The 23143-nt window shown below is 43.5% G+C and overlaps 1 protein-coding gene across 1 annotated transcript in view; it reads left to right on the forward strand.

The window, feature by feature from the left end:
* INPP5D (inositol polyphosphate-5-phosphatase D) overlaps nucleotides 1-23143 on the forward strand; it is a 377227-nt gene that overhangs the window by 271824 nt on the left and 82260 nt on the right. Inside the window, exons 17-20 of the mRNA XM_033958845.1 lie at nucleotides 1767-1855; nucleotides 2030-2111; nucleotides 11791-11880; nucleotides 12008-12121. Of these exons, the coding sequence (XP_033814736.1) occupies nucleotides 1767-1855; nucleotides 2030-2111; nucleotides 11791-11880; nucleotides 12008-12121 (375 nt within the window). The remainder of the gene's footprint in view (nucleotides 1-1766; nucleotides 1856-2029; nucleotides 2112-11790; nucleotides 11881-12007; nucleotides 12122-23143) is intronic.

Here is a 23143-nt window from a genome sequence, read left to right on the forward strand (position 1 = left end):
ACAAAAATCTATCATTACCAGCTTTACATATGATAGAATAGCTCAGAGACATGGACGGGCATCAAGGAGGGGAAAACCCTCCAACTACCTCACCACCCAATCATTGCTTAATTCCTCATACTTTTAAGTCGATTTTTTAGAAATTTTTCTAAAAATATATTATAGTGAACATCTCAAACTTATTAAATATGTACAAAAAAGTAACTTAGCTAAAACTTGGTTTCGATGTGGCAAGTTTCGTTACTCTGCATCACGAAACCAACCAGGACTATAATCAACTGTTCTTGCTAAAGGAATAGCAATGAACGGTGTATTTCTCTCAAAAAAGTAGCGCAACAAAGAGAATAGCCTAAAATAACTCATTACTACACTGTCCAACCCTTTTTCTTCAGAACTGGTCTAATCATTGCCATCTTACAATAATCTGGAAAAGCACCTCCTTGTAGGGACTTATTTGCCATAAGGGTTAATTTTATCCACAATATGGCGTAATATACCAGTAAAACATGAATCAACATGTGCCCTAGTGGCCATCAAAGACTGCACAATCTTAGTTACCTCCATCTCTCACACATCAGTAAATTTTATCCATCTCTCTTCCTTCTCAACACAATCTTTTCCACTCTCCTTGTAGCAACTTTATCAATCAACACATCCAAAGTCTGCATCTTTGATCTCAAAAATCCATAGACAGACATGCATCCAGAGTAGGGGACTTCATTCTGATACCAAACCTCCCAGTCAAGTTCTTCACTATCAAATACAACTCCCATTCATAATGCAATGCAGTCTTAATTCTCATTTGGTAATATTTACTTCACTCATCCTCACATAATCTCAGATATTCCTGCAAATGCAGATCATAACTCTCATAATCATCCACACCATGTGTCTTTCTCCATCTTCTCTCTGATTGGCGCAATTCACTGCCACACCTGAAGCACAGGTGCCATCCGCCAAGTATTAATCACAAACCCCTCGACTTATTACCTCCCTCTCTGAGGCCACAATGTCTAACACGTTCATTATTAGTGAGGAGTGCCACCTTACAACATCATCAACTAAAGTACTCTGCTCATCACAAACCAACTGATCTCTCCATACATCCCACAGATCATGGGCATCAAAATGCTGTCTTCACCCTCAAACCCGTACAAGATGTTACATTACTCCCACATTAAATTTCATCTGTCATCTGGAAGCCCAGTCTTCCAACCTCCCATTCTTGAATAGTTCTGTGTCATCTGCAAATCTAATCACCTCACTTGTTCCCATTTTCAGATCATTTATAAGTACTGTATGTTAAAAAGCACCAATCCCAGTACAGATCCTTGCAGCACTTCATTATTCACTTTCCTTCATTGAGAGGACAGTCCAGTAACCCTACTTTGTTTTCTATCTTTTAGTCAGTTCCCAATACATAATAGAACATTCCCTCCTGTCTCGTGGCTTTTTAATTTACTCAGGAGTCCCTTATGAGGGACTTTTGTCAAACACTTTCTGAATATCTAGATACACTACTACATCAACCAGCTTTTCTTTATCCACAAGTTTACACACACTTTCAAAAAAAGCAAGATTTCCCTTGGCTGGGTCCATCATGTTGATTTTGTCCCATTAAATCATGTTTTTCTATATGTTTGGTAATTTTGTTCTTTATAATGGTTTCCACAGAAACAATGTTTGCTGATGGTTTGATTTCATTCACAAGTTGCAGTATTCATAAAGGGTGTTTTGTTGTTGTTGATTTTGGTTTTATATTTCAGAGGAAGAAGAAATCACTTTTCCTCCCACCTACCGTTTTGAAAGATGCACTCGGGAGAAATATGTTTACACTAAACAGAAAACATCAGGGGTATGTTATAGTCTTCTGGGCACTGGGTGAAAGATTAAAAACTGAACCCCTTTCACTATGCAATAGAAAAGTATGCAATACAGGGTCAGAGAAAGTAATTGCCATTCTAAAAAGTCCTTTTTATTTTATGCTGATGGTAATCTTTAGCCTTTGATTCCATTTCTTGGTTTGTAGATAAAGTACAATTTGCCATCTTGGTGTGATCGAATCCTCTGGAAATCATACCCACTGGTTCATGTGGTGTGCCAGTCATATGGTGAGTAATAAATGCTATATCCTGCTGGAGCAGCAGCTGTATCCAGATATTATAGCTCTCTGGTTAGCACCACTTGTCCCACCTTTCAAAGTGTAAATGTAGAGGAAAAATATTCTTTTATGAAAGATGCTGCTGACTGGATTTGCGTCGCTTTCACTTCCTACCTCCAGTTAGCTTAGCAGGATTTTTAAAAGATTTGGATAATTTTCTAAAAGAAAAGTCCATGGGCTTGGGAAAATCCACTGCTTGTTGCTAGGATAAGCAGCATAAAACCTCTCATTTCCTGAAGTCCAATTCACTTTTCCTGGTTCTGTTCTTATATTTTATAGGCAGGGACTGTGCATTAATGCCAGACTGCTGCAGACTGGTTTTACACAGAAAGCACTGAGCAAAAGTTTTATGCTGTGAAGTTGTACTTCCTGTTTCTTGGTATCTAGACTTTTAATTTATACTATTCACAGGTGTTCATGAAAAATGCTTGAAGTCTAGCTTGTCTGCTATTCAAAATATGATACAAGGGAGATTATTTTAGAAGTTGAATACCTGAAACCTGACACTTAGACATTCATATTGCACAGACTGTGATGAGAACCTCACTAAGGAGGTCTCAGGAATAACAAAAGAACTCTTAGCTCAAAAAAATATGCAGAGGGATTAACCTTTTAGCAGATCGCAGTCTATAGAGGTTTTTATTTTCTCTCCTTTTAACGCTCAGAGTTGACTACAAACCAAACTTTCTATTAGCAACCTTAACAAATTTAAACACAAGTTTGCTGGTTCAATAAGTAAGAGCATTACTTATTATTAGTTCCGCATTTCCAATATCTATGTTCATTCCAGGAACATATAAAGAGAGGCAATTATAAAGAACTCAAGATTCATATGCAAATTAATGTCCACAGCTCCCCAGTCATCTTCATCTTCTCTTTCTGTTTCTACCAGCTAACTCTTCCTTTGTAGTTCATAAAAAATTCACAGTTCTGTTTTATAGTAGTATTCACTCAGAGTTATTACACCAACAGTGTATAAAAAAGGAATGGCTAGCAAGCAACTAGTTGCAGCCCAGCCTTTAGTAGCTTCACTCACAGGATAGTAAAAAAAAGAAACATCAAACTATTATTACTATCCTTCACCCCATGACTGCTACACTGAACAGAAAAAAAACAAAACCCAATACATTCACCTGCTTTCACTTCTCCAGGGCATAGTCCATATTCAGAATTTCTCATAGTTCCAAGTTACCCTGCTAAATCCCTTTTTAAGAGCTGGAATGGAATCTGAGACTATCCAGATCCATCCATTTTGTCTTTCAGTATTTAGCCAAGAGTTCCTGTAGAGCTTGCTCAGGTGAGAAGGACTGCACTTCCTTCCCCTAATTATCTCAGGTAAAAAGTTATAGGGACCCATGGGTAAATATAAGCTTCCCCCTCCTTTGCCCTGATTGGGGTATTGTCAATCTCTAGGTAGAGTAATAAATCCAGATTTCCTAAAGTTTCATGATCCTACTGGTGTGCTCCCCTACCCCAGCTCTTAAAGGGCAAAACTCTTTAGGTTTCCTGAATTACTCCTCCTTTTCCCTTGGGCTCAGAGGGGATCGTACTCCCCTATCCTCAGTTTCATTCCCTTAATCTCCCCTCCACCTCCAATTCCTGATTCTGATATTTGGTTTAAGGTAGGGAAGAAGCACTACTATGCAATGTGGGAGGTTTATTCTGGGTTCTTATATAGCTTCTTGTAGGGCTGTTCCCTCAACTGCCCTCATGCCCTTATTATCACAAGTCATCCAAATCCCAATTTTATAAAGTCAGAATATGAACCTCTGAAACTGCAGCATGTCCATATGGCAAGGGGGTGTGGTCTGGGCAGGTTGTGAGCAGGACTAGGTAGGGGCCAAAATATGGACATCCAACTTTAATTTCAGAAGGGAAGGGTTTGTCCATGTCCAAAAAGTTGGACATCCGTATTTAGACCTGGTACATAGCACATCCAGGTTACAAAAGAGTCCTCTGATTTGATCAGTTCTCCACTGGATGGAGTAAAAGAAGTCACAGTATTAATTTTTCTGACTCTGGAGGGCTCACAATTAAAAAAAACAAAAACCCCAAGAAATGAAAAAAATTACAAAGAGCTACAATGGAATTTGAACCCAATGTCCTCCGGTTCTCTGTTGGCTGCTCTAACATTTAGGGCACTTCTCTGCACAGGCATCTATGTAGCCAATTTAAAATATAGATTTTTCTATGCTGCCACAAACAAGTCCCTTGCTTTGTGCTTTTCAAAATTTGGATGTTTTACCCCCTCTTCTACGAAATTGCGCTAGCAGTTTCTAATGTGGGGAGCTGTGCTGAATGGCCCATGCTGCTTCCAACGCTCATAGAGTTCCTATGAGCGTTAGGAGCAGTGTGGGCCATTCAGCGTGGCTCTCTGCGCTAGAAACTGCTGGTTCAGTTTCGTAGAAGAGGGGGTTAGTTTGTAAAATTAATGTTCATACTGGATATAACAAGTATATGGCTGTATGCAGTGGCGTACCAAGGGGGGACGGGGGGAGGTCCTCCCCGGGTGCACGCCTTGGAGGGGTGCACAGCCAGCCAGGTCCGGATCCTCCTGCCCTACTGTGCAATGGGACCTGCACCTCCTTCTTTTCCCCCGGTCCGCGCCACTGCAGTCTTACCTCTCCACTGCTGCTGCTAATCACTGACAAGAAGTCTTCTTTCCGATGCAAATTCTGACATCGGAGAGGATGTTCCGAGCCAGCCAATCACTGCCTGGCGGGCCCGGAACGTCTTCTCCAACGTCAGAATTGATGTCGGAAAGAAGACTTCTTGTCGGCGATTAGCAGCAGCAGCGGGGAGGTAAGACTGCAGCGGCGCAGACCGGGGGAAAGGAAGGAGCGAGGCTTTTTTTTTCCACGGCAGGGAGGGAAAGGATGTAGGCAGGCAAGCTGGCTGGCTTTAGCATGGCAGGGAGGGAGGGAGATAGGTAGGCAGGCAGGCAGGCAGGCTTTGGGGGTAAACAAAATCTGGAAGGCAGTGGGGGACATAAGGAGGCACTGGGGGCAATATGGACACAGGACGGAGGCGCTGGGGGCACTAAGGACACAGGACGGAGGCACTGGGGGCACTATGCACATGGGAAGGAGGCACTGGGGGCACTAAGGACATGGGAAGGAAGGAGGGAAGGAATAGAAAGAGACAAATGTTGGGCCTGAGTGCAGAAAGAAAGAAATGAAAGAAAGGATACACAGTCAATTAATAGATGTCCCCTTCTGATGAAAAAAAATAAATGGTCACGTTACCTAAGAACATAACATAAGAACATAAGAAATGCCTCTGCTGGGTCAGACCCGAGGTCCATCGTGCCCAGCAGTCCGCTCACGCGGCGGCCCCACAGGTCCAGGACCTGTGCAGTAATCTTCTATCTATACCCCTCTATCCCCATTTCCAGTAGGAATTTGTCCAATCCTTTCTTGAACCCCAGTACCGTACTCTGCCTTATAACGTCCTCTGGAAGCGCATTCCAGGTGTCCACCACACGTTGGGTAAAGAAGAACTTCCTAGCATTTGTTTTGAATCTGTCCCCTTTCAACTTTTCCGAATGCCCTCTTGTTCTCTTATTTTTCGAAAGTTCGAAGAATCTGTCCCTCTCTACTGTCTCTATGCCCTTCATGATCTTGTAAGTCTCTATCATATCCCCTCTAAGTCTCCTCTTCTCCAGGGAAAAAAGAGACCCAGCTTCTCCAATCTCTCAGAATATGACAGGTTTTCCATACCTATTATCAGACGTGTTGCTCTCCTTTGAACCCTCTCGACTAACGCCATATGCTTCTTAAGATACAGCGACCAATATTGGACGCAGTACTCCAAATGCGGGCGCACCATCGCCCGATACAATGGCAGGATAACTTCTTTCGTTCTGGCTGTAATATCCTTTTTGATTATACCAAGCATTCTATTCGCTCTCTTAGCGGCCGCTGCACACTGTGCCGACGGCTTCATTGTCATGTCCACCATTACCCCCAAGTCCCTTTCCTGGGTACTCTTATTCAATAACATCCCTCCCATTGTATAGTTGTACTTCGAGTTTCTGCTCCCCACATGTAATACTTTACATTTTTCAATGTTGAACTTCATCTGCCATTTCGCCGCCCATTCTTCTAATTTGTTCAAGTCCCTTTGCAACTTTTCGCAGTCCTCTGTAGTCCGAGCTCCATTAAATAGTTTGGTGTCGTCCGCAAATTTTATTATCTCACACTTCGTTCCTGTTTCTAGATCATTTATGAAGATGTTAAATAGCAGCGGCCCGAGCACCGAGCCCTGCGGGACACCACTCGTGACCCTCCTCCAGTCGGAGTAGTGACCCTTCACTCCTACCCTTTGTTTTCTACCCTCCAACCAGTTTCTGATCCATCTATGTACGTCTCCTTCCATCCCATGGTTCTTCAGTTTCCGGAGTAGACGTTCATGGGGCACCTTGTCAAAGGCTTTTTGGAAATCTAGATATATGATGTCTATGGGGTCTCCTTTGTCCATCCGTTTGTTGATCCCTTCGAAGAAGTGCAATAAGTTCGTTAGGCACGATCTTCCCTTGCAGAAACCATGCTGGCTGGTTATCAGAAGTTCATGTTTTTCAAAATGTTGATCGATGTTTTCTCTTATCAGTGCTTCTGCCATTTTCCCCGGAACCGAAGTCAGGCTCACCGGCCTGTAGTTTCCCGGTCACCTCTTGATCCCTTTTTAAAGATGGGCGTAACGTTGGCTATCTTCCAATCTTCCAGGATCTCGCCTGTTTTCAGGGATAAGTTGCAAATTTGCTGCAGTAGTTCCGCTATCTCCTCCTTTAATTCCTTCAGAACCCTTGGATGTATGCCATCCGGACCCGGGGATTTGTCAGTTTTTAGTTTTTCTATCTGCCTACGAACGTCCTCAAGGCTCACTTCTATGGATGTTAATTTTTCTGCCTGACTTCCGTTGAAGAATTGCTCAGGTTCCGGTATGTTGGACGTGTTTTCGTTTGTAAATACAGACGAGAAGAACATGTTAAGCCTTTCTGCCACTACCTTCTCCTCCTTCACCACTCCCTTCCTGTCTCCGTCGTCCAGCGGTCCCACTTCCTCTCTAGCCGGCTGCTTCCCTTTAACATATCTGAAGAATGGTTTGAAATTTCTTGCTTCCCTGGCTAGCCTCTCTTCATACTCTCTTTTGGCTTTCCGAACCTCACGGTGACATTCTTTTTGATGCTTCTTGTGCTCTTTCCAGTTCCCCTCAGTTTTGTCCTTTTTCCATTTCTTGAATGATTTTTTCTTATTGCCTATCGCTTCCTTCACTGACTACCTCTGACTTATTTTCTCTGCAGCAGAGTCAGCAGCTGCGCTGAGGTGCAGGAAGGTCCTGTGATAACCCGTCTGCCGGCTCTGCTCTGGAAGAAGAAAGTTACGTCGGAGGGGGTGGACCCGGCAGACGCAGTCATTGCGGGACTTTGCCGCAACTCCCTGTGTCTGCCAGGTCCACCCCCTCCGACGTAACTTACTTCTTCAGGAGCAGAGCCAGCAGACGAGTCATCACAGGACCTTCCAGCATGTGGCTGCCGAGTCCGCTCCAGAGCAAGTACGTTGGAGTGGGGTGGACTGGCAGCCAGCAGCTACAGTCATCGTGGTACCTTGCTGCATGAAGGGAGAGAAAGGAGCAGGACTGCTGGAATGGAAGAGTGGTGGAGGAAAAGAAAGGGGGCAAGGTGGTATGGAAGGATGGTGCTGATGGAATTGATGTTCAGAGAAAGGGGAGAGACATAAAGGGGAAGGATATTGGAGGGAAAGAAAGGAGACAGATGCTGATTGAAGATAGGTGGATGGAGAAAGGGCAGACATTGGATAGTAGTGGGGAGCCTATGCTGGATGGAAGTGCAGATGGGAGAGATAAGGGAGCAAATGCAGGAAGGAAATGGGAGGAGAGAAAGAGGGGAGCAGATGCTGGATGGAAGTGGACAGAGAGAGGAGAAGGTACTAGATGGAAGGGTTAGAGAAAGAGGGTACATGATGGAAGGAGGGGATAAATAAAAGGAGGGCACATGATGGGGAGAAAAAGATTGAGTTAGGGAAACACTGGAGGGGTGAGGGAAAGAGGTGGCAAGCTTTAGGTAGACAGTAAAAAAGGAAATTGATGAGAGGGTAGTAAGAACATAATCTAGACAGATGCAGAAAATAAATTTAAAATGAAAATGAGGGAAAAGGGAAAGGGATTGCAGAGGAGAGATGTGGGAGAGGGAAGGGGAGGAGAGAGATGCCAGACCAATGGGGGGTGGAAAGAGAGATGGAAGAGGGAGGCATACAGTTTCTGGAAGGGGCATAGAAGGAGAGAAGATGCCATATAGGGGCAGAGAGATGGCAGACAGTGGATGGAAGGAAGAGAGTAACAAGAAGATGAGGAAAGCAGAAACCAGAGAAGACAAAGGTAGAACAAAAATTTTCTATTTATTTATTGCTCTAGGAGACATGTGTCACTGTTTCTGTGGCATTGCATTGTATGCAGAGTCCAGCTTCTTGCTGGTTCAATTTAGCATTTGTCTATGTATTTCTATTTTATCCCCCCTTTTACAAAATTGTGGAGCGTTTTTAGCGCCAGCCGTGGTGGTAGCAGCTCTGATGCTCAGAATTCTATGAACGTCTGAGCTGTTACCTCCGTGGCTAAAATCCACACTACAGTTTGGTAAAAGAGGGAGGGGTTAGTTTGTGATTACATATTGCATACTAGGCAAAGGTGTTTTGTGTGTTCAAAAGACATGGTTTTTTGTTAGGATTGACTGCAGGATTGATCTGTACTTCTTTAGTTTTACAATGGGTGTATTGATGTTGTACTCCTCATTGCAGTATGTAAGATGCTGCCTTTCCTAGGTTCTCATGTGTGACGTGTGGATTGTTACTAAAAATCATGTTTTCATACAGATGGGAGGGGGGTGTCAAAAAATGACGGGCCCCGGGTATCACATATGCTAGGTACGCCACTGGCTGTATGTTGGCAGTTCTTGTTCTAAAATACATGAGAAATGGACATCCATATTCTGAGCTGAATGTCCTTTCTAAAATCTCTCTCAAATGCACTTACTTTTGAAGCAGATGGATGTTCCAAAATGGCCAAAAAAGTCCTTCTGCTGAAAATGTCCAAATCTGGATGTTTTACACTGCAGTTCTTCCAAATAGCAAGGGAGTGTGTTGGAGACGTCAGAGAAAGGGCGGGACCACCGGAAGAGGAAGCAGCGTAGACGCAGGGCTAAGAGAAGGGGCAGGACCGCCGGCAGAGGAAGCAGCAGGATGACGGTAGGCAGCTTCTACATGATGGGGGGGTGGGGGTGCGAGCGGTCCTGCTGGGGGGGTGAATCGGACGTCGGGGGGGCATCAGGCTTTCAGGGTGGGGACAGGACTTCAAGGGGGGACAGGACTTCAAGGGGGAGAGGAGAGTCGGGGCGGGCTAAAGGAGAGTCGGGCTGGCCAGAGGAGAGTCGGGGCAGGCGAAAGGAGAGTCGGGCAGCGACGGGAGAGTCGGGGGCGGCATGCGTGGTATAGGGGTGTTTGCGGTATATAAAAATGTATTTACATAAATTACAGTTTCCCGTGCGCTATACCCATGTGCGCGTTTTACACGGGTGTGCGGTATATAAGTGAAAATACGGTACTCTATGTCTTTGTCCTCACTTCCTTGGATTGCTGCAACACATTATTCAATGGACTAACAGTGAAAAACATCCAATGACTCCAGGGAGCCCAAAATGCAGTAATCAGACTAGTGAAAAACCTTTAAGTCCATGACCCTGTCTCTCAAGCACTGACCTCGGCCCACTGGCTATCCATAACCAAGCACTGCATCTTCAAAGGCCTAGTGCTAGTATACAGATCCCTCCAGAACATGGTACCCAAATATTTCTCACACAAAACTTCCACTCTACACTCCAAAATGACTGCTACATTCCTAGGATGAAATATGTCCTACACCCACCCCCCCCCCCCAGGACCTGCCCTCCAGCGCCAAACAGCGCAAACGATCCTACTCCAACTTCCTATCAAGCCTCTGGAATAATCTACCTCCACACATCAGATCCCTTGAAGGTCTTCTAAACTTCAGAAAAGCCATAAAAACCTACCTCTTTGCCTAGCCCTACCTACGCTAGACCCGATAACATCTCCAACCAGACTGCATTATTAGACTTCACAAACCATATACCATGACAACATCTCCCACTTGAGTATAAATTGTAACCTCATGCAGGTTAAATTGTAACTGTAACCCCACTGAATGCTTAGAGAGCAACTTATGTAATTCAATGCTTACAGAATAACCTTATGTAATGTACCATTATATCTCTATGACTGTGACACTGTAACCCGTTCTGAGCTCTTTGAGGAGGATGGGATATAAAACTATTTCCAAAAATGTTTTTGTCATGCCTGAGTTTCACAAGATAGGGCAGGAAAAATTTGTTCTATTTAATACAAAAGAGGGCACCAGAGGATTCCTGAAATATTATCTTATATCTGATTTTACTTTGTTTGGGGGAAATTAAAGAAACCAATAAAGTAGCTTCTCTACTGGCCTCTTCCTCGAGAGATATCCAAACTTTCTATAATAATATCCTTAGATTGTACTCCCATGGTTCAGAGAGCTCAGCTGTTCTTGTCCCTGAAGATACCTTCAATACTCCGTTCATTAGAAAAGATCCATAGGAGAAGAAATAGAAAATGTATAAAAATTCAAAACCCTTAGATTATGAGACTTATAGCTATTTTCCAAGTTTTGACAAAGTACCTATTTATTTTGAACCAGACCAGCCTGGACAGTACTAAATTGTTCCCAGATTTACTCGTTTTCTTAGCCAGGATGAAGGCATTTAAGCTCTTAACCAAATATACTCTATGGCCCCCTTTTTACAAATAAATCTAAATAATTGTCTGATCACATGGTCCAAAATTGCTATAAACTATAAACTAGAAAAATCCACAATGGAATTATGCACTACTGAGAAATCTACTCTTTGTTCTTATTGTATTACCACAATCACACTGATTTCTTAAGGGGTAAAAAAGCCTCAGAGTATGGAGCAGTTAACCCAGCTGGGTTTTCAGACGTGATCAAGTCACTAGTTCCCAATCAGATCATAGACAAAAATCCTCAACCTTTCCTTTCACACTATTATTCATCTAACCAGAACCCGAACGTACGCAGAACAGAAAGTATACAGGTAAGGCTAGACTCAAATAGGGCACTGGTCTTTGACCTTAGGGCCGCCGCGTGAGCCGACTGCTGGGCACGATGGACTACTGTCTGACCCAGCAGCAGCAATTCTTATGTTCTTAATAACTTTTTTTTTTCTTTTTTCTTTAGATTGTGTTATGCTTGTTCTTATTATATACTTGTCTTTAGGTAGTCACAGTAAGGCATAAAGTCCCAAACCAGTAACTTGTAACTTTTAAACAATCAACAGCTCAAGACACTATTAGCAGCCAAATTACTTATCTGTTATTTGCTTTTTTTACCATCTGTCTTTTAAGAAGTGAGCCGTTATGCTGTGAAATGCTGCCATTTAGTGGTTGCAGCGCGGCAGCATTTTACAGCATAACGGCTCACTTCTATTGTTTTACGAAAGCTTTTTCATTTTACCACAGGATAATGGCAAAACTTTTTTCCCATTGCAGGATGCACCACAGACATTATGACGAGTGATCATTCCCCTGTCTTTGCTTCCTTTGAAGTAGGGGTCACATCACAATTTGTCTCTAAAAATAGTGAGTGTTAAAATGTGGTTTAAAACCTTAATAGCTTGAAACAAAACTGTATTTCTATTTGAATGTTTTCTTTTATTTTTCAACTCCTTTTTTTGAAAACATTGCTTTTTCTTTTTCTTTTTTCTAGATACAGAAGACACAGACTCTCAGGGGCAGATTGAATTTCTGAACTGCACAGCTACTTTAAAGACAAAGTCCCAAACAAAATTCTACATTGAGTTCCACTCCAGCTGCTTAGAAAGTAATTATTTTAGCAAGAATTTTTTAAATTGTATGTGTACTGTATATGTATATATAGTGTGACAGGAACCTGCGGCTGGCCAAGCGGAGGCCCGTGCTTGGTCCTACAATCACAAAAGTCAGGATGGCTACGTGGTCTTATTCCAAATTTCCCTTCCCCCGGTATCTCCCCAGGCATATCAGGACACTTGGGAAGGAAAACAAGACTGGTTTATTAGCATTAAGGGAAAAAAAACACTAACAATTTCTCTTTGTCAGGTTTTCAGGATTTTCAAACACATAAGCCAACAGGGAAACAAAGTCCAGCAAAACACTTTGCAAAAGAAATTCACATAGTCCTACTCTGCTTTAGCAAAACTATAGTTCTCAGCAACCTGAGCAGAGCTCACACTTCTCAGTTCAATTGCCCCTGATATGGCAGACAGGTTTAGACAAAAGGAAAAAAAAAAAACATTTCACAAAAATGCTTCTCTGTCTTTCCCAGCTCTGACCTTAGCAAGGCAGGGCGTTTTGCCAGGTCAGCTTCCAGCCCTACAAAGTCCTTACTGGTAGCTTTCAAACAGAGCAAAGTTTTCTTCAGAGAAAAAAAAAATGTTTGGCAAAAAGTTCACAGAGAGCACAAGTTTTCCTTCCCTGGGCTTTATCTTTAGTGGTTAATTAACTTTAAACAATCCTTTCACACATAAGAACATAAGAACATAAGAAATGCCATCTCCGGATCAGACCTTCGGTCCATCAAGTCCGGCGATCCGCACACGCGGAGGCCCCGCCAGGTGTACACCTGGCGTAATTTATAGTCCACCATATCCTTACATGCCTCTCTTAAGGAGATATGCATCTAGTTTGCTCTTGAAGCCTAGGACGGTCGATTCCGCAATAATCTCATCTGGGAGGGCATTCCAGGTGTCAACCACTCTCTGAGTGAAGCAGAACTTCCTGACATTAGTCCTGAACCTGTCCCCCCTTAGCTTCATTTCATGTCCTCTAGTCCGTGTCAAATTGGACAATGTAAATAATCTTCTCTGCTCTATTTTGTCGATTCCTTTCAGTATTTTGAAGGTCTCGATCATATCCCCACGCAGTCTCCTTTTCTCAAGGGAGAACAATCCTAGTGTTATAAGTCTGTCCTCGTATTCCAGTTTCTCCATACCCTTCACCAGTTTTGTTGCTCGTCTCTGCACCCTCTCCAGCAGTTTTATATCCTTCTTTAGGTAGGGAGACCAATGTTGGACGCAGTATTCCAAGTGTGGTCTGACCATTGCCCTATAAAGCGGCATTATAACTTTCTCCGATCTACTCGAGATTCCTTTCTTTATCATGCCCAACATTCTATTTGCCTTCTTTGCCGCTGCCGCGCATTGTGCCGACGGCTTCAGGGTCCTATCTATCATTACACCCAGGTCCTTTTCTTGTTCACTCTTCCCCAGAGTTGCACCTGACATTGTATACTCGTATTCCTTATTCTTATTGCCTAAATGCATTACCTTGCATTTCTCCACATTGAACTTCATCTGCCATTTCTCCGCCCATGTTTCTAACCGACACAAGTCGCTCTGGAGTTTCTCTCTATCCTCCTGCGATCTGATCGCCCGGCATAGTTTTGTATCGTCTGCAAACTTGATGATCTCACTGGATGTTCCTTCCTCCAGGTCATTGATATAAATATTAAAAAGGATCGGCCCAAGTACCGAGCCCTGGGGTACACCACTAGTCACTTTCTCCCAGTCGGAGAACTTCCCATTTATGCCCACTCTCTGCTTTCGGTTTTCCAGCCATTTGCCTATCCATCTTTGTATATCCCCCTCTATGCCATGGCTTTGTAGTTTCCTGAGAAGTCTTTCGTGTGGAACTTTGTCGAACGCTTTCTGGAAGTCCAAGTATATTATGTCCACCGGCTTCCCACTATCAATTTGCTCGTTCACGGTCTCAAAAAATTGGAGTAAATTCGTCAAACATGATTTCCCTTTCCTGAATCCATGTTGACTGGGTTTCATCAAGTCGTGTGCGTCCAAGTGCCGGACCATGCTATCCTTGATCAGTGCTTCAACCATCTTGCCGGGGACAGACGTAAGACTCACAGGTCTATAGTTGCCCGGTTCCCCTCTCGATCCTTTTTTGAAAATTGGGGTGACGTTCGCTATCCTCCAGTCATCCGGTATCTGTCCAGTTCTGATTGTCAGGTTTGCAAGTTTTTGCAATAACTCTCCGATTTCAACCTTCAATTCCTTTAAGACTCTCGGGTGAATTCCATCCGGTCCAGGGGATTTGTCACTTTTAAGTTTGTCGATCTGATAGTATATCTGGTCTAAGTCCACTTCAACTGTGGTGAGGCTGTCTTCTATTTCTCCTGCAAACACTATTTCCGCTTCAGGTATTGTTGAGGTGTCCTCCTTCGTAAAGACGGACGCAAAGAAAGAATTTAGTTTGTCTGCGATTTGTTTATCTTCCTTGATGTACCCTTTTCTTCCCTGGTCATCCAAGGGTCCGACTGCCTCTTTTGCAGGTTTTTTCCCTTTCACGTATCTAAAGAAGGGCTTGAAGTTTTTGGCCTCCTGGGCTATTTTTTCCTCATATTCCTGTTTTGCATCCCTCACCGCCTTGTGACATTTCTTCTGATCATCTTTATGTTTGTTCCAGGCTTCGGTTGTCTTTATGTATTTCCATTTTTTGAAAGAGTCCTTCTTTTCTTTTATGGCTTCCTTCACCTGTTTGGTAAGCCATGCCGGTTCTCTTTTGCTCTTTGATCTCCGATCTTTGGAAATCCTCGGAATGTAGAGATCTTGTGCTTCTGTGATAGTATTTTTCAGTAGGGACCATGCCTGATCTACCGTTTCAAGTTTGTCCACCTTCTTTTCGAGTCGTTTTTCTACCATGGCTCTCATGTGATCGTATTTACCCTTTTTAAAGTTCAAGGTGGTGGTTAAGGTTTTGGCATGTTTCCCTTTCCCGATGTCAAGTTTAAAGTTAATTACATTGTGATCACTCGTTCCCAGTGGTACCATGACTTCCACTTCTGTTATCGGTCCCGTGAGGCCATTTAGGACCAAGTCCAAGGTGGCGTTGCCTCTTGTCGGCTCTTTTACCATTTGTTCCAGGAAGCAATCCCCTAGCACCTCCAGGAACTTGGCCTCCTTGCCGCAGTTGGAGGTTGCTAGTTTCCAGTCTATCCCTGGGAAATTGAAGTCTCCCAATATAATTATATTGCCTGTCTTGCATTCTTGTTTGATTTCCTCCATCATTTCTGAGTCAGTTTCCTCCGCCTGTCCTGGGGGACGATAGTAAAGGCCAATTTTCGTATCTGCGCCATATTGACCAGGAATCTTGATCCAGAGTGACTCAAGCTTCTCTTTCATTTCTGTTGTAACCATTTCAACAGACTCTATTCCCTCCTTAACATATAGAGCAATACCTCCACCTTTCTGCCCTACTCGATCTCTTCTATACAGCTTGTATCCCTGTAGTACTGTGTCCCATTTGTTTTCTTCATTCCACCATGTTTCTGTTATGCCGATGATATCCAATATGTCATGTCTTGCTATTGTCTCTAGTTCCCCCATTTTGTTACCTAGACTTCTAGCATTCGTATACATACATCTAAGTTCCCTTCGCGTTACCTTTTTGGACCTTCTACTCTTGGCCGTCCCTGTAGTTTCAATTACGGTATCCTTTACTGCTCCTGTGTTATCACCCTTGTTTGCTGTGTGGTCGTCCCCTCCTGTGTCTGAATTGTCCCTTCCTGCTTTTTCTCCCTTATTTGCCATGAGGTCGTCTTCTCTTGTGTAGGAGTAGTTTTCCTTGGCTTCTTCGTCGGGGCATCCTGCTATCCGTGCCATCGACCGGTGGTCGACTGTCGGCTTTCCCCTATCTTTCAGTTTAAAGCCTTCTCGATTGCCTTCTTCATGTTGCCTGCCAAAACTCTTGCTCCTTCTTTGTTGAGGTGTAGTCCGTCCCTTCTGTAGTACTTGCTTTTTCCCCAGAACGCCGTCCAGTTGCGCACGAAGTCGAAGCCTTCTTCTTCGCACCATCGTCTCATCCAGGCGTTGATTACTTGCAATTCCCCTTGTCTCTTTCCATCCGCTCTTGGTACAATAAAGCAGCAAGGAAAAATTATATCAGCTTCAGTCCTTTTACCAAAAAAAAATTTACTTACAGTTCCTCCATCTTGTGACACTGTTCAAAAGTCCATGCTTTCATCAGCATTACCAGGCATTTCAAAAGCAGGCATCTATACCTTCCCCTTGTGGATCACAGACAGCCTTTTCTGAATCCACCTTCTACCTGCTCATGTTTTATGTCAAGCAGTTTTCTTAGCAGCTCCACATTTTGGCTTCCTGGGCTGTTTCCTTCCTCCTTGGCCAGGTGCTGGGACTCTCTCTAGCAAGCAAAGCTGCTTCATAAAGTTCTGTGCTCCAGGGCCCCACCCCCTCCCTCTGGCTGGACAGGAGAAGATTTAAAGGGACCTGCACTCTTAAACTGAGACTCAGCTTTTGCAGACTTTGAAGTGGCAGTTTTAAATTGGGATTTTTAATTAGGTTCTGTCTTTCTCTCCGGGGTTCTAAACCTTCCCTTTCTAAGCAGCTGGTAGGACAAGGCTCATATTCCTGAGGTTCAAGCTCTGGGTTAGCAGGGTCACTGTCACAATAGCTGAAGTGAATGTGTGGGCTGGGTTTTTGTTCATTGTGTGTGCCCACGTTGTCAATCTCATGTAAACCAAATGGGGCATGCTATGAAGGCAAACTTGCAACCCATGTTTTGACTTACACTATATAGTCAGTAGAAAATGGCCTTTTTATATAATACACGGCAGTCCGATTAATTTTCAATCTGAAAAAATCAGATCATGTCACACCTTATTACCAAAAACTACTTTGGTTGGCAGTCGAGGCCAGAGTTTGATTTAAGTTTAGTTGTATGTGCTATAAAGTGTTATATGGTTTGGCACCTGATTATCTTGTGGAACATTTTTTATTTATTAACTCACAATACCCATGATGTAATTGTAATTTGCTTTTCCATCGGTAAAGGGTCATTTATACAAAAGCTATTTTCAATGATTCCTCTCTTTTCAGGCAGCTTCTTGTGATAAAGGATTTGTAAATCTGTTAGTTATCTCTGTCTCTTAACAGCAGTTCAGGAAACCACTACAACCTATTTAAGAAATTTTTGTAATTTCTAGGTCATTTGTTTTTATTGTCATTGTTTAAATTTTCTTTTGTAAACCACATAGAATTCCTAAGGTACTGCGGTATATAAATACATTTTTATGTTATGTTTTGGTACTTTGTGGCCCTGATTCTGCAAAATGTGTCTAAAGTTAGGCGCCGTTTCGATGCCTATGTTAGGTGTCCTTTGTAGAATCATGCTCAGGAGAGTTTAGCACTGTTTAGGCATCTAACTTTTTAGGCGTCCTTTGAGAATCAGGTTTTAGGTGAGATTTAGACATCCAAACAATCTCTAAGCTATCATATCACAGGGCAGTCAGAGACACTTGAATGGAAGCTGATACAGCTTAATAAATAAAAGCCCTGTGCTTCTCTTCCAGAGGTCATAAGTTCAAATCCCAAACAGCTCCCCCAGCACATATTTTAATTGTGGCATTCTACCTTGCAGGTACACCTTGATGATCTCACAATGAGGTCACCATTGTGCAGCTGCAAACCTCCATTTGCAATGAAGTAGAAGCCATACTAAAGTCTGTATCTGTTTTTTTCTGGTTTTAACCTTGTGCAAATGAAGCTATGTATGCAATCTATATATTTTGTCATGTGCTTTATTTGCTGAATCCACCTGTTTTAAGAATGACCTCATTGTAACAATCTTTAGTGAGAAAAAAAGGGTAGCTTTTTAGCAAGAAAACTAAAGCTATGTTTATAGAATCAGGGCCTGTGTGTCTAAGTGCTTTGAAAATGAGCCCCACCCCAATCATGTAATTTTAACATTAGCAACTATTAAAATCCCTAAAATTTAGCATGGGTGAAAATCCATATTAAAGTAGAAGTGTCATGACCATGATACAATTGGGTATCACCAACTGTTTAAAATATGTAAATAAGGAGATTAGTGAGATCATTTGCTTATTTCCCCATACTCCCTGAGCCATAAAACACAGACCACTTTTGTGTGGCCTCTTTTCTACTCAAAAGGGTGGAATTAAGGGGCAAGTGTATAAGTGGATTGATTTGGAACACTGTTACCCTAACTGCCCTCTCACCCTTCGATATGATCATCATCCCAAGTCTTCCATCCAATGATCACCATAAGAACATCACCTCAGCCCAGAAATGCAATCTCCCTCCCCTGCCTACTGGAAGGCAAGCTCTTTCCATTCTGCCAGCTCCTCATCACTTCTAAAAAGTCACTGTTTAGCGATACATTTGTGCTTAGCGATACATGTGCTTAGTGATTTATTTTTTAAATAATAAGGAGCCAGCAGGAGAGAAGAACCTCATTTCCTATATGCACGGAGTAGTGGTGAGTGGCACAATGAAATTTTTTTAAGGATTTTTCCTAAAAATTTTCAGGATGCTTGCTTGCTTTTCTGTATAACTTTGTCAAAACTTGATAATTTCAATAAAATTTCAGATATATCATCTTAAATAAATTTGCAATAAGTCTACACTCATGCCAGGCACCTCACCTAAATGACATCACTTCACCACGCGGTTCTTCTACTGTCACAATGTCTTCTTCAGCGCAAATTAATCAGACCCTTCTGCTTTCTGACTGGCAATAAGTTGAGCCCATTTCTCACAATCTTTTCAAAAAATATTCTATGCTTACCTTCTTTCACCTCTTTTCTGGAAACTCTTCCACCAGTCTATGAGAAACTTAACCTTTCTCCAAATACAAATTTTTAAAAGGATCAGATCCTCCTGACTGAAAACCATGGTAATTATTTATATTTACATCAAAATGGCATCTGCACCTATCATGATTATAATTGCTAGATGGTGGCAACATTGTTTAGGTGAGGTAGTCGGTATAAGTGTACGCTTATTGCAAATTTATTCAGAATGATATATCCCAAATGTAATTCAAACTAGTCAAGTTTTGACAGTTATACAGAAACAAACTGTATTGTTTGTTTGTTTTTTAACACAGTGTAGTTCAGGATATCGAACTGATGGCAAGCTGTCACACATACCATGGTTTAATTAAATTATATTTGTGCTACAGGATTGAAGTTGAAGATGGACAATCAAAGTTTCCTATAGGAATTTGCACTAGTTACTATGAAACATAGAAACATAGAAATCGACGGCAGATAAGGGCCAAGGCCCATCCAGTCTGCCCACCCTAATGACCCTCCCCTGCCTTTACTTTGCGAATAGAACCCACGTGTCGATCCCATTTGGCCTTAAAATCAGGCACGCTGTTGGCCTCAATCACCTGAAGTGGAAGACCATTCCAGCGATCCACCACCCTTTCGGTGAAAAAGAATTTCCTGGTGTCACCGTGCAGTTTCCCGCCTCTGATTTTCCACGGGTGTCCTCTTGTTGCCGTGGGACCACTGAAAAAGAAGATATCTTCTTCTACCTCAATGCGGCCCGTGAGATACTTGAACGTCTCAATCATGTCTCCCCTCTCCCTGCGCTCCTCGAGTGAGTATAGCTGTAATTTATCTAACCGTTCTTCGTACGGGAGATCCTTCAGTCCCGAGACCATCCAGGTGGCCATTCTCTGGACCGATTCCAGCCTCAGCACATCCTTACGGTAATGTGGCCTCCAGAATTGCACACAATATTCCAGGTGCGGTCTCACCATGTATCTATACAAAGGCATAATGACTTCAGGCTTACGGCTGACGAAACCCCTGCGTATGCAACCTATGATTTGTCTTGCCTTGGAAGAAGCTTGCTCCACTTGATTGGCAGCCTTCATGTCCTCACTGACGATCACCCCTAAGTCTCGTTCTTCAACTGTTCTTGTTAGGATCTCGCCATTAAGGGTATAAGTCCTGCATGGATTCTGGGTACCCAGGTGCATAACTTTGCATTTTTTGGCATTGAAGCTGAGCTGCCATGTCTTAGACCAGCTCTCTAGTAAGAGTAGATCATGCATCATATTGTCGGGCATTGAATTTTTATCTATTGTGCTTTTGCCCACTACATTGCTTAGTTTGGCGTCATCGGCAAATAATGTTATCTTACCTCGGAGCCCTTCTGCCAAGTCCCTTATAAAGATATTGAACAGTATCGGGCCCAAGTCAGAGCCCTGGGGTACTCCACTGATCACCTCCGTCATTTCAGAGGGGGTTCCATTCACCATTACCCTTTGAACCCTACCTCCAAGCCAGTTCCCAACCCACTTCGTCAATGTGTCGCCCAATCCTATGGAACTCATCTTGCTTAGTAACCTGCGATAAGGCACGCTATCGAATGCTTTGCTAAAGTCCAGATATACGATGTCCAGGGACTCTCCAACATCTAACTTCCCCGTCACCCAGTCAAAGAAGCTGATCAGGTTGGATTGGCAGGATCTCCTCTTAGTAAATCCATGTTGACGGGGATCCCGTAGGTTCTCTTCATTCAGGATCGTATCTAATTGGTGTTTGATAAGAGTTTCCATTAGTTTGCTCACTATTGATGTGAGACTCACTGGTCTGTAGTTTGCCGCTTCTGTCTTGGAGCCTTTCTTGTGGAGTGGAATGACGTTAGCCTTCCTCCAGTCCAATGGGACGCTACCTGAACTAAGGGAGAGGTTGAAAAGCGCCGACAGCGGCTCCGCCAAGACATCACTCAACTCCCTGAGTACCCTGGGGTGCAGGTTGTCCGGTCCCATTGCCTTGTAAACCTTGAGCTTGGACAGCTCAACGTGGACACTGTTGGGCGTAAATTTGAAATCGCTAAATGGGTCAACTGAGTCAGCCCTTGTCTGTAACTGAGGGCCATGCCCCGGAGCTTCTCGGGTGAAGACAGAGCAGAAGTATTCATTTAACAGTTGGGCTTTTTCTGAGTCCTTTTCCACATAGTCTCCGTCTGGTTTTCTTAGACGTACTATTCCCCCTGAGTTTTTACTTCTGTCGCTGATATACCTGAAGAATGATTTATCTCCCTTCTGGATGTTCTTTGCTAGAGATTCCTCCATGTTGAATTTAGCCTCCCTGACTGCTGTTTTGACGGCTTTTGACTTGGTCAGATATTCTGCCCTGGAGTCCTGTTCCCTTGATTGTTTGTAAGAGATGAATGCTTTTTTCTTTTCTTTGATGAGGTCTGAGATCTCCGCAGTGAACCACTGTGGTTTATTGTTTCTACGGTGTTTACTTACTAGCTTAACATAACGGTTTGTCGCTTCCTGTATGGTGGCTTTCAGAGTCGACCACATTTCATCCACACTATCGGTTTCTGCTTGGCTTTGTAGCATCTGGTGAACAAAGTCACTCATCTCTTGGAAGTTTGTGTCCTTGAATTTGAGGACCTTGGTCAGTGTGGCAGGTTTAGTGAAGCCTTTCCCAAGATTGAACCATATCATGTTATGGTCGCTTGAGGCCAATGTGTCTCCCACCGAGACCTCTGTGACACTTTCACCTTTGGTAAGCAACAGGTCCAGTATTGCCTGATCCCTTGTTGGGTCCAACACCAATTGCCTGAGACGTGCTCCCTTCAAAGAGTTTAATAGCCTCCTGCTGCTGCCGGAAGCAGCGGTAAGTGTGCCCCAATCCACATCAGGCATGTTGAAGTCACCTAACAATACCCTGTCCCCACGCAAGGTGATATTCTCTATATCTCCAATCAATTCCATATCCAGGTCATCCTGTTGTCTTGGGGGTCTGTAAATAACGCCGAGATACAGGCATTTGTCCTTCCCTCTGGCCAAATTAACCCAAAGGGATTCCCCCATGTATTGGACATCTGTGATCCTTGTGACCTTAATGTCATCCTTTGTATATAATGCAACACCACCTCCCAATCTACCCTCCCTGTCCCGGCGGAGCAGGTTGTAACCTGGTATGACCATGTCCCACCCATGTGAGTCAGGTCTCAGATATTGCCACCACATCCAGGTCGGCATTCCTTATTTCTGTTTCCAGATCCAGTATCTTGTTTCCCAAGCTGTGTGCGTTAACGTACATAGCCTTCCATGTTGTGTTTTTATTATGTCTTAGTGGGGATATTCCTGTTTGAGTTACTTGGACACTTTTAGCATTATTCGCATATTTGGTATTCTCTCTAGACCCAGAGCTATATCTTGTACCTGACCCGGATTCCCCAGACCCAGAGCTACAGTGTGTACCTATCTCAAAAACGGAAATGTGTGTATCCTGTGGGGGAGTTCCCGCATGGGCTACTTGAACTCCTTTCACAAAATTTGCAATGTGTATACCCCTGATGAACCCAGGATTACAATGTGTACTGCCCTTAGTCCCGGAATTACAGTGTGTACACTCCCCGGACCCAGAATTGCAATGTGCAGTCCTCCTAGATCCTGAATTACAATGTGACCCCGAATTGTAATGTGAACCTTCCCTAGACTCGATAGTGTGTATACTACTTATCCCAGCCTCATAAAAGTATTGACAGTTTAGCACACCAGGTAGGTAATTTGTGCCCGTACCCTCCCCCAACTTACCTAGTTTAAAGCCCTGTGAAGTAGGCGGGCTAGACGGTGTCCAAGGACATTCTTCCCTCTTCTGGTCAGGTGTAACCCGTCTTGTCCCAGTAGTCCCTGCAATGCATCTCCATGGTGCAGGAATCCGAAATTCATCTCCCTGCACCATCCCTGCAGCCAGTCGTTAGCCCTCTGGATGCGATCCTCCCTGGCACTGCCCTTGCCCCTTACCGGGAGGATCGAGGAGAAGACCACCTGCGCATCCATTCTCCTCAGCTTCTCACCCAGGGCCCTGAAGTCTTCAGGTAAGCTGTTCGCGGTGCTCCTGGCGGTTTCGTTGGTCCCGACGTGGATGAGGATCATGGGGAAGTGATCTCGGGGCCTGATGAGTCTGTCAAGGCAAGCGGTTACATCCTGGATCCTGGCCCCTGGCAAACAGCAGACCTCTCTTGATTGCAGGTCCGGCCTACAAATT

This window comes from Geotrypetes seraphini, chromosome 9 (genome assembly GCF_902459505.1).
Source record: "Geotrypetes seraphini chromosome 9, aGeoSer1.1, whole genome shotgun sequence".
NCBI classification, from domain to species: Eukaryota; Metazoa; Chordata; class Amphibia; order Gymnophiona; family Dermophiidae; genus Geotrypetes; species Geotrypetes seraphini.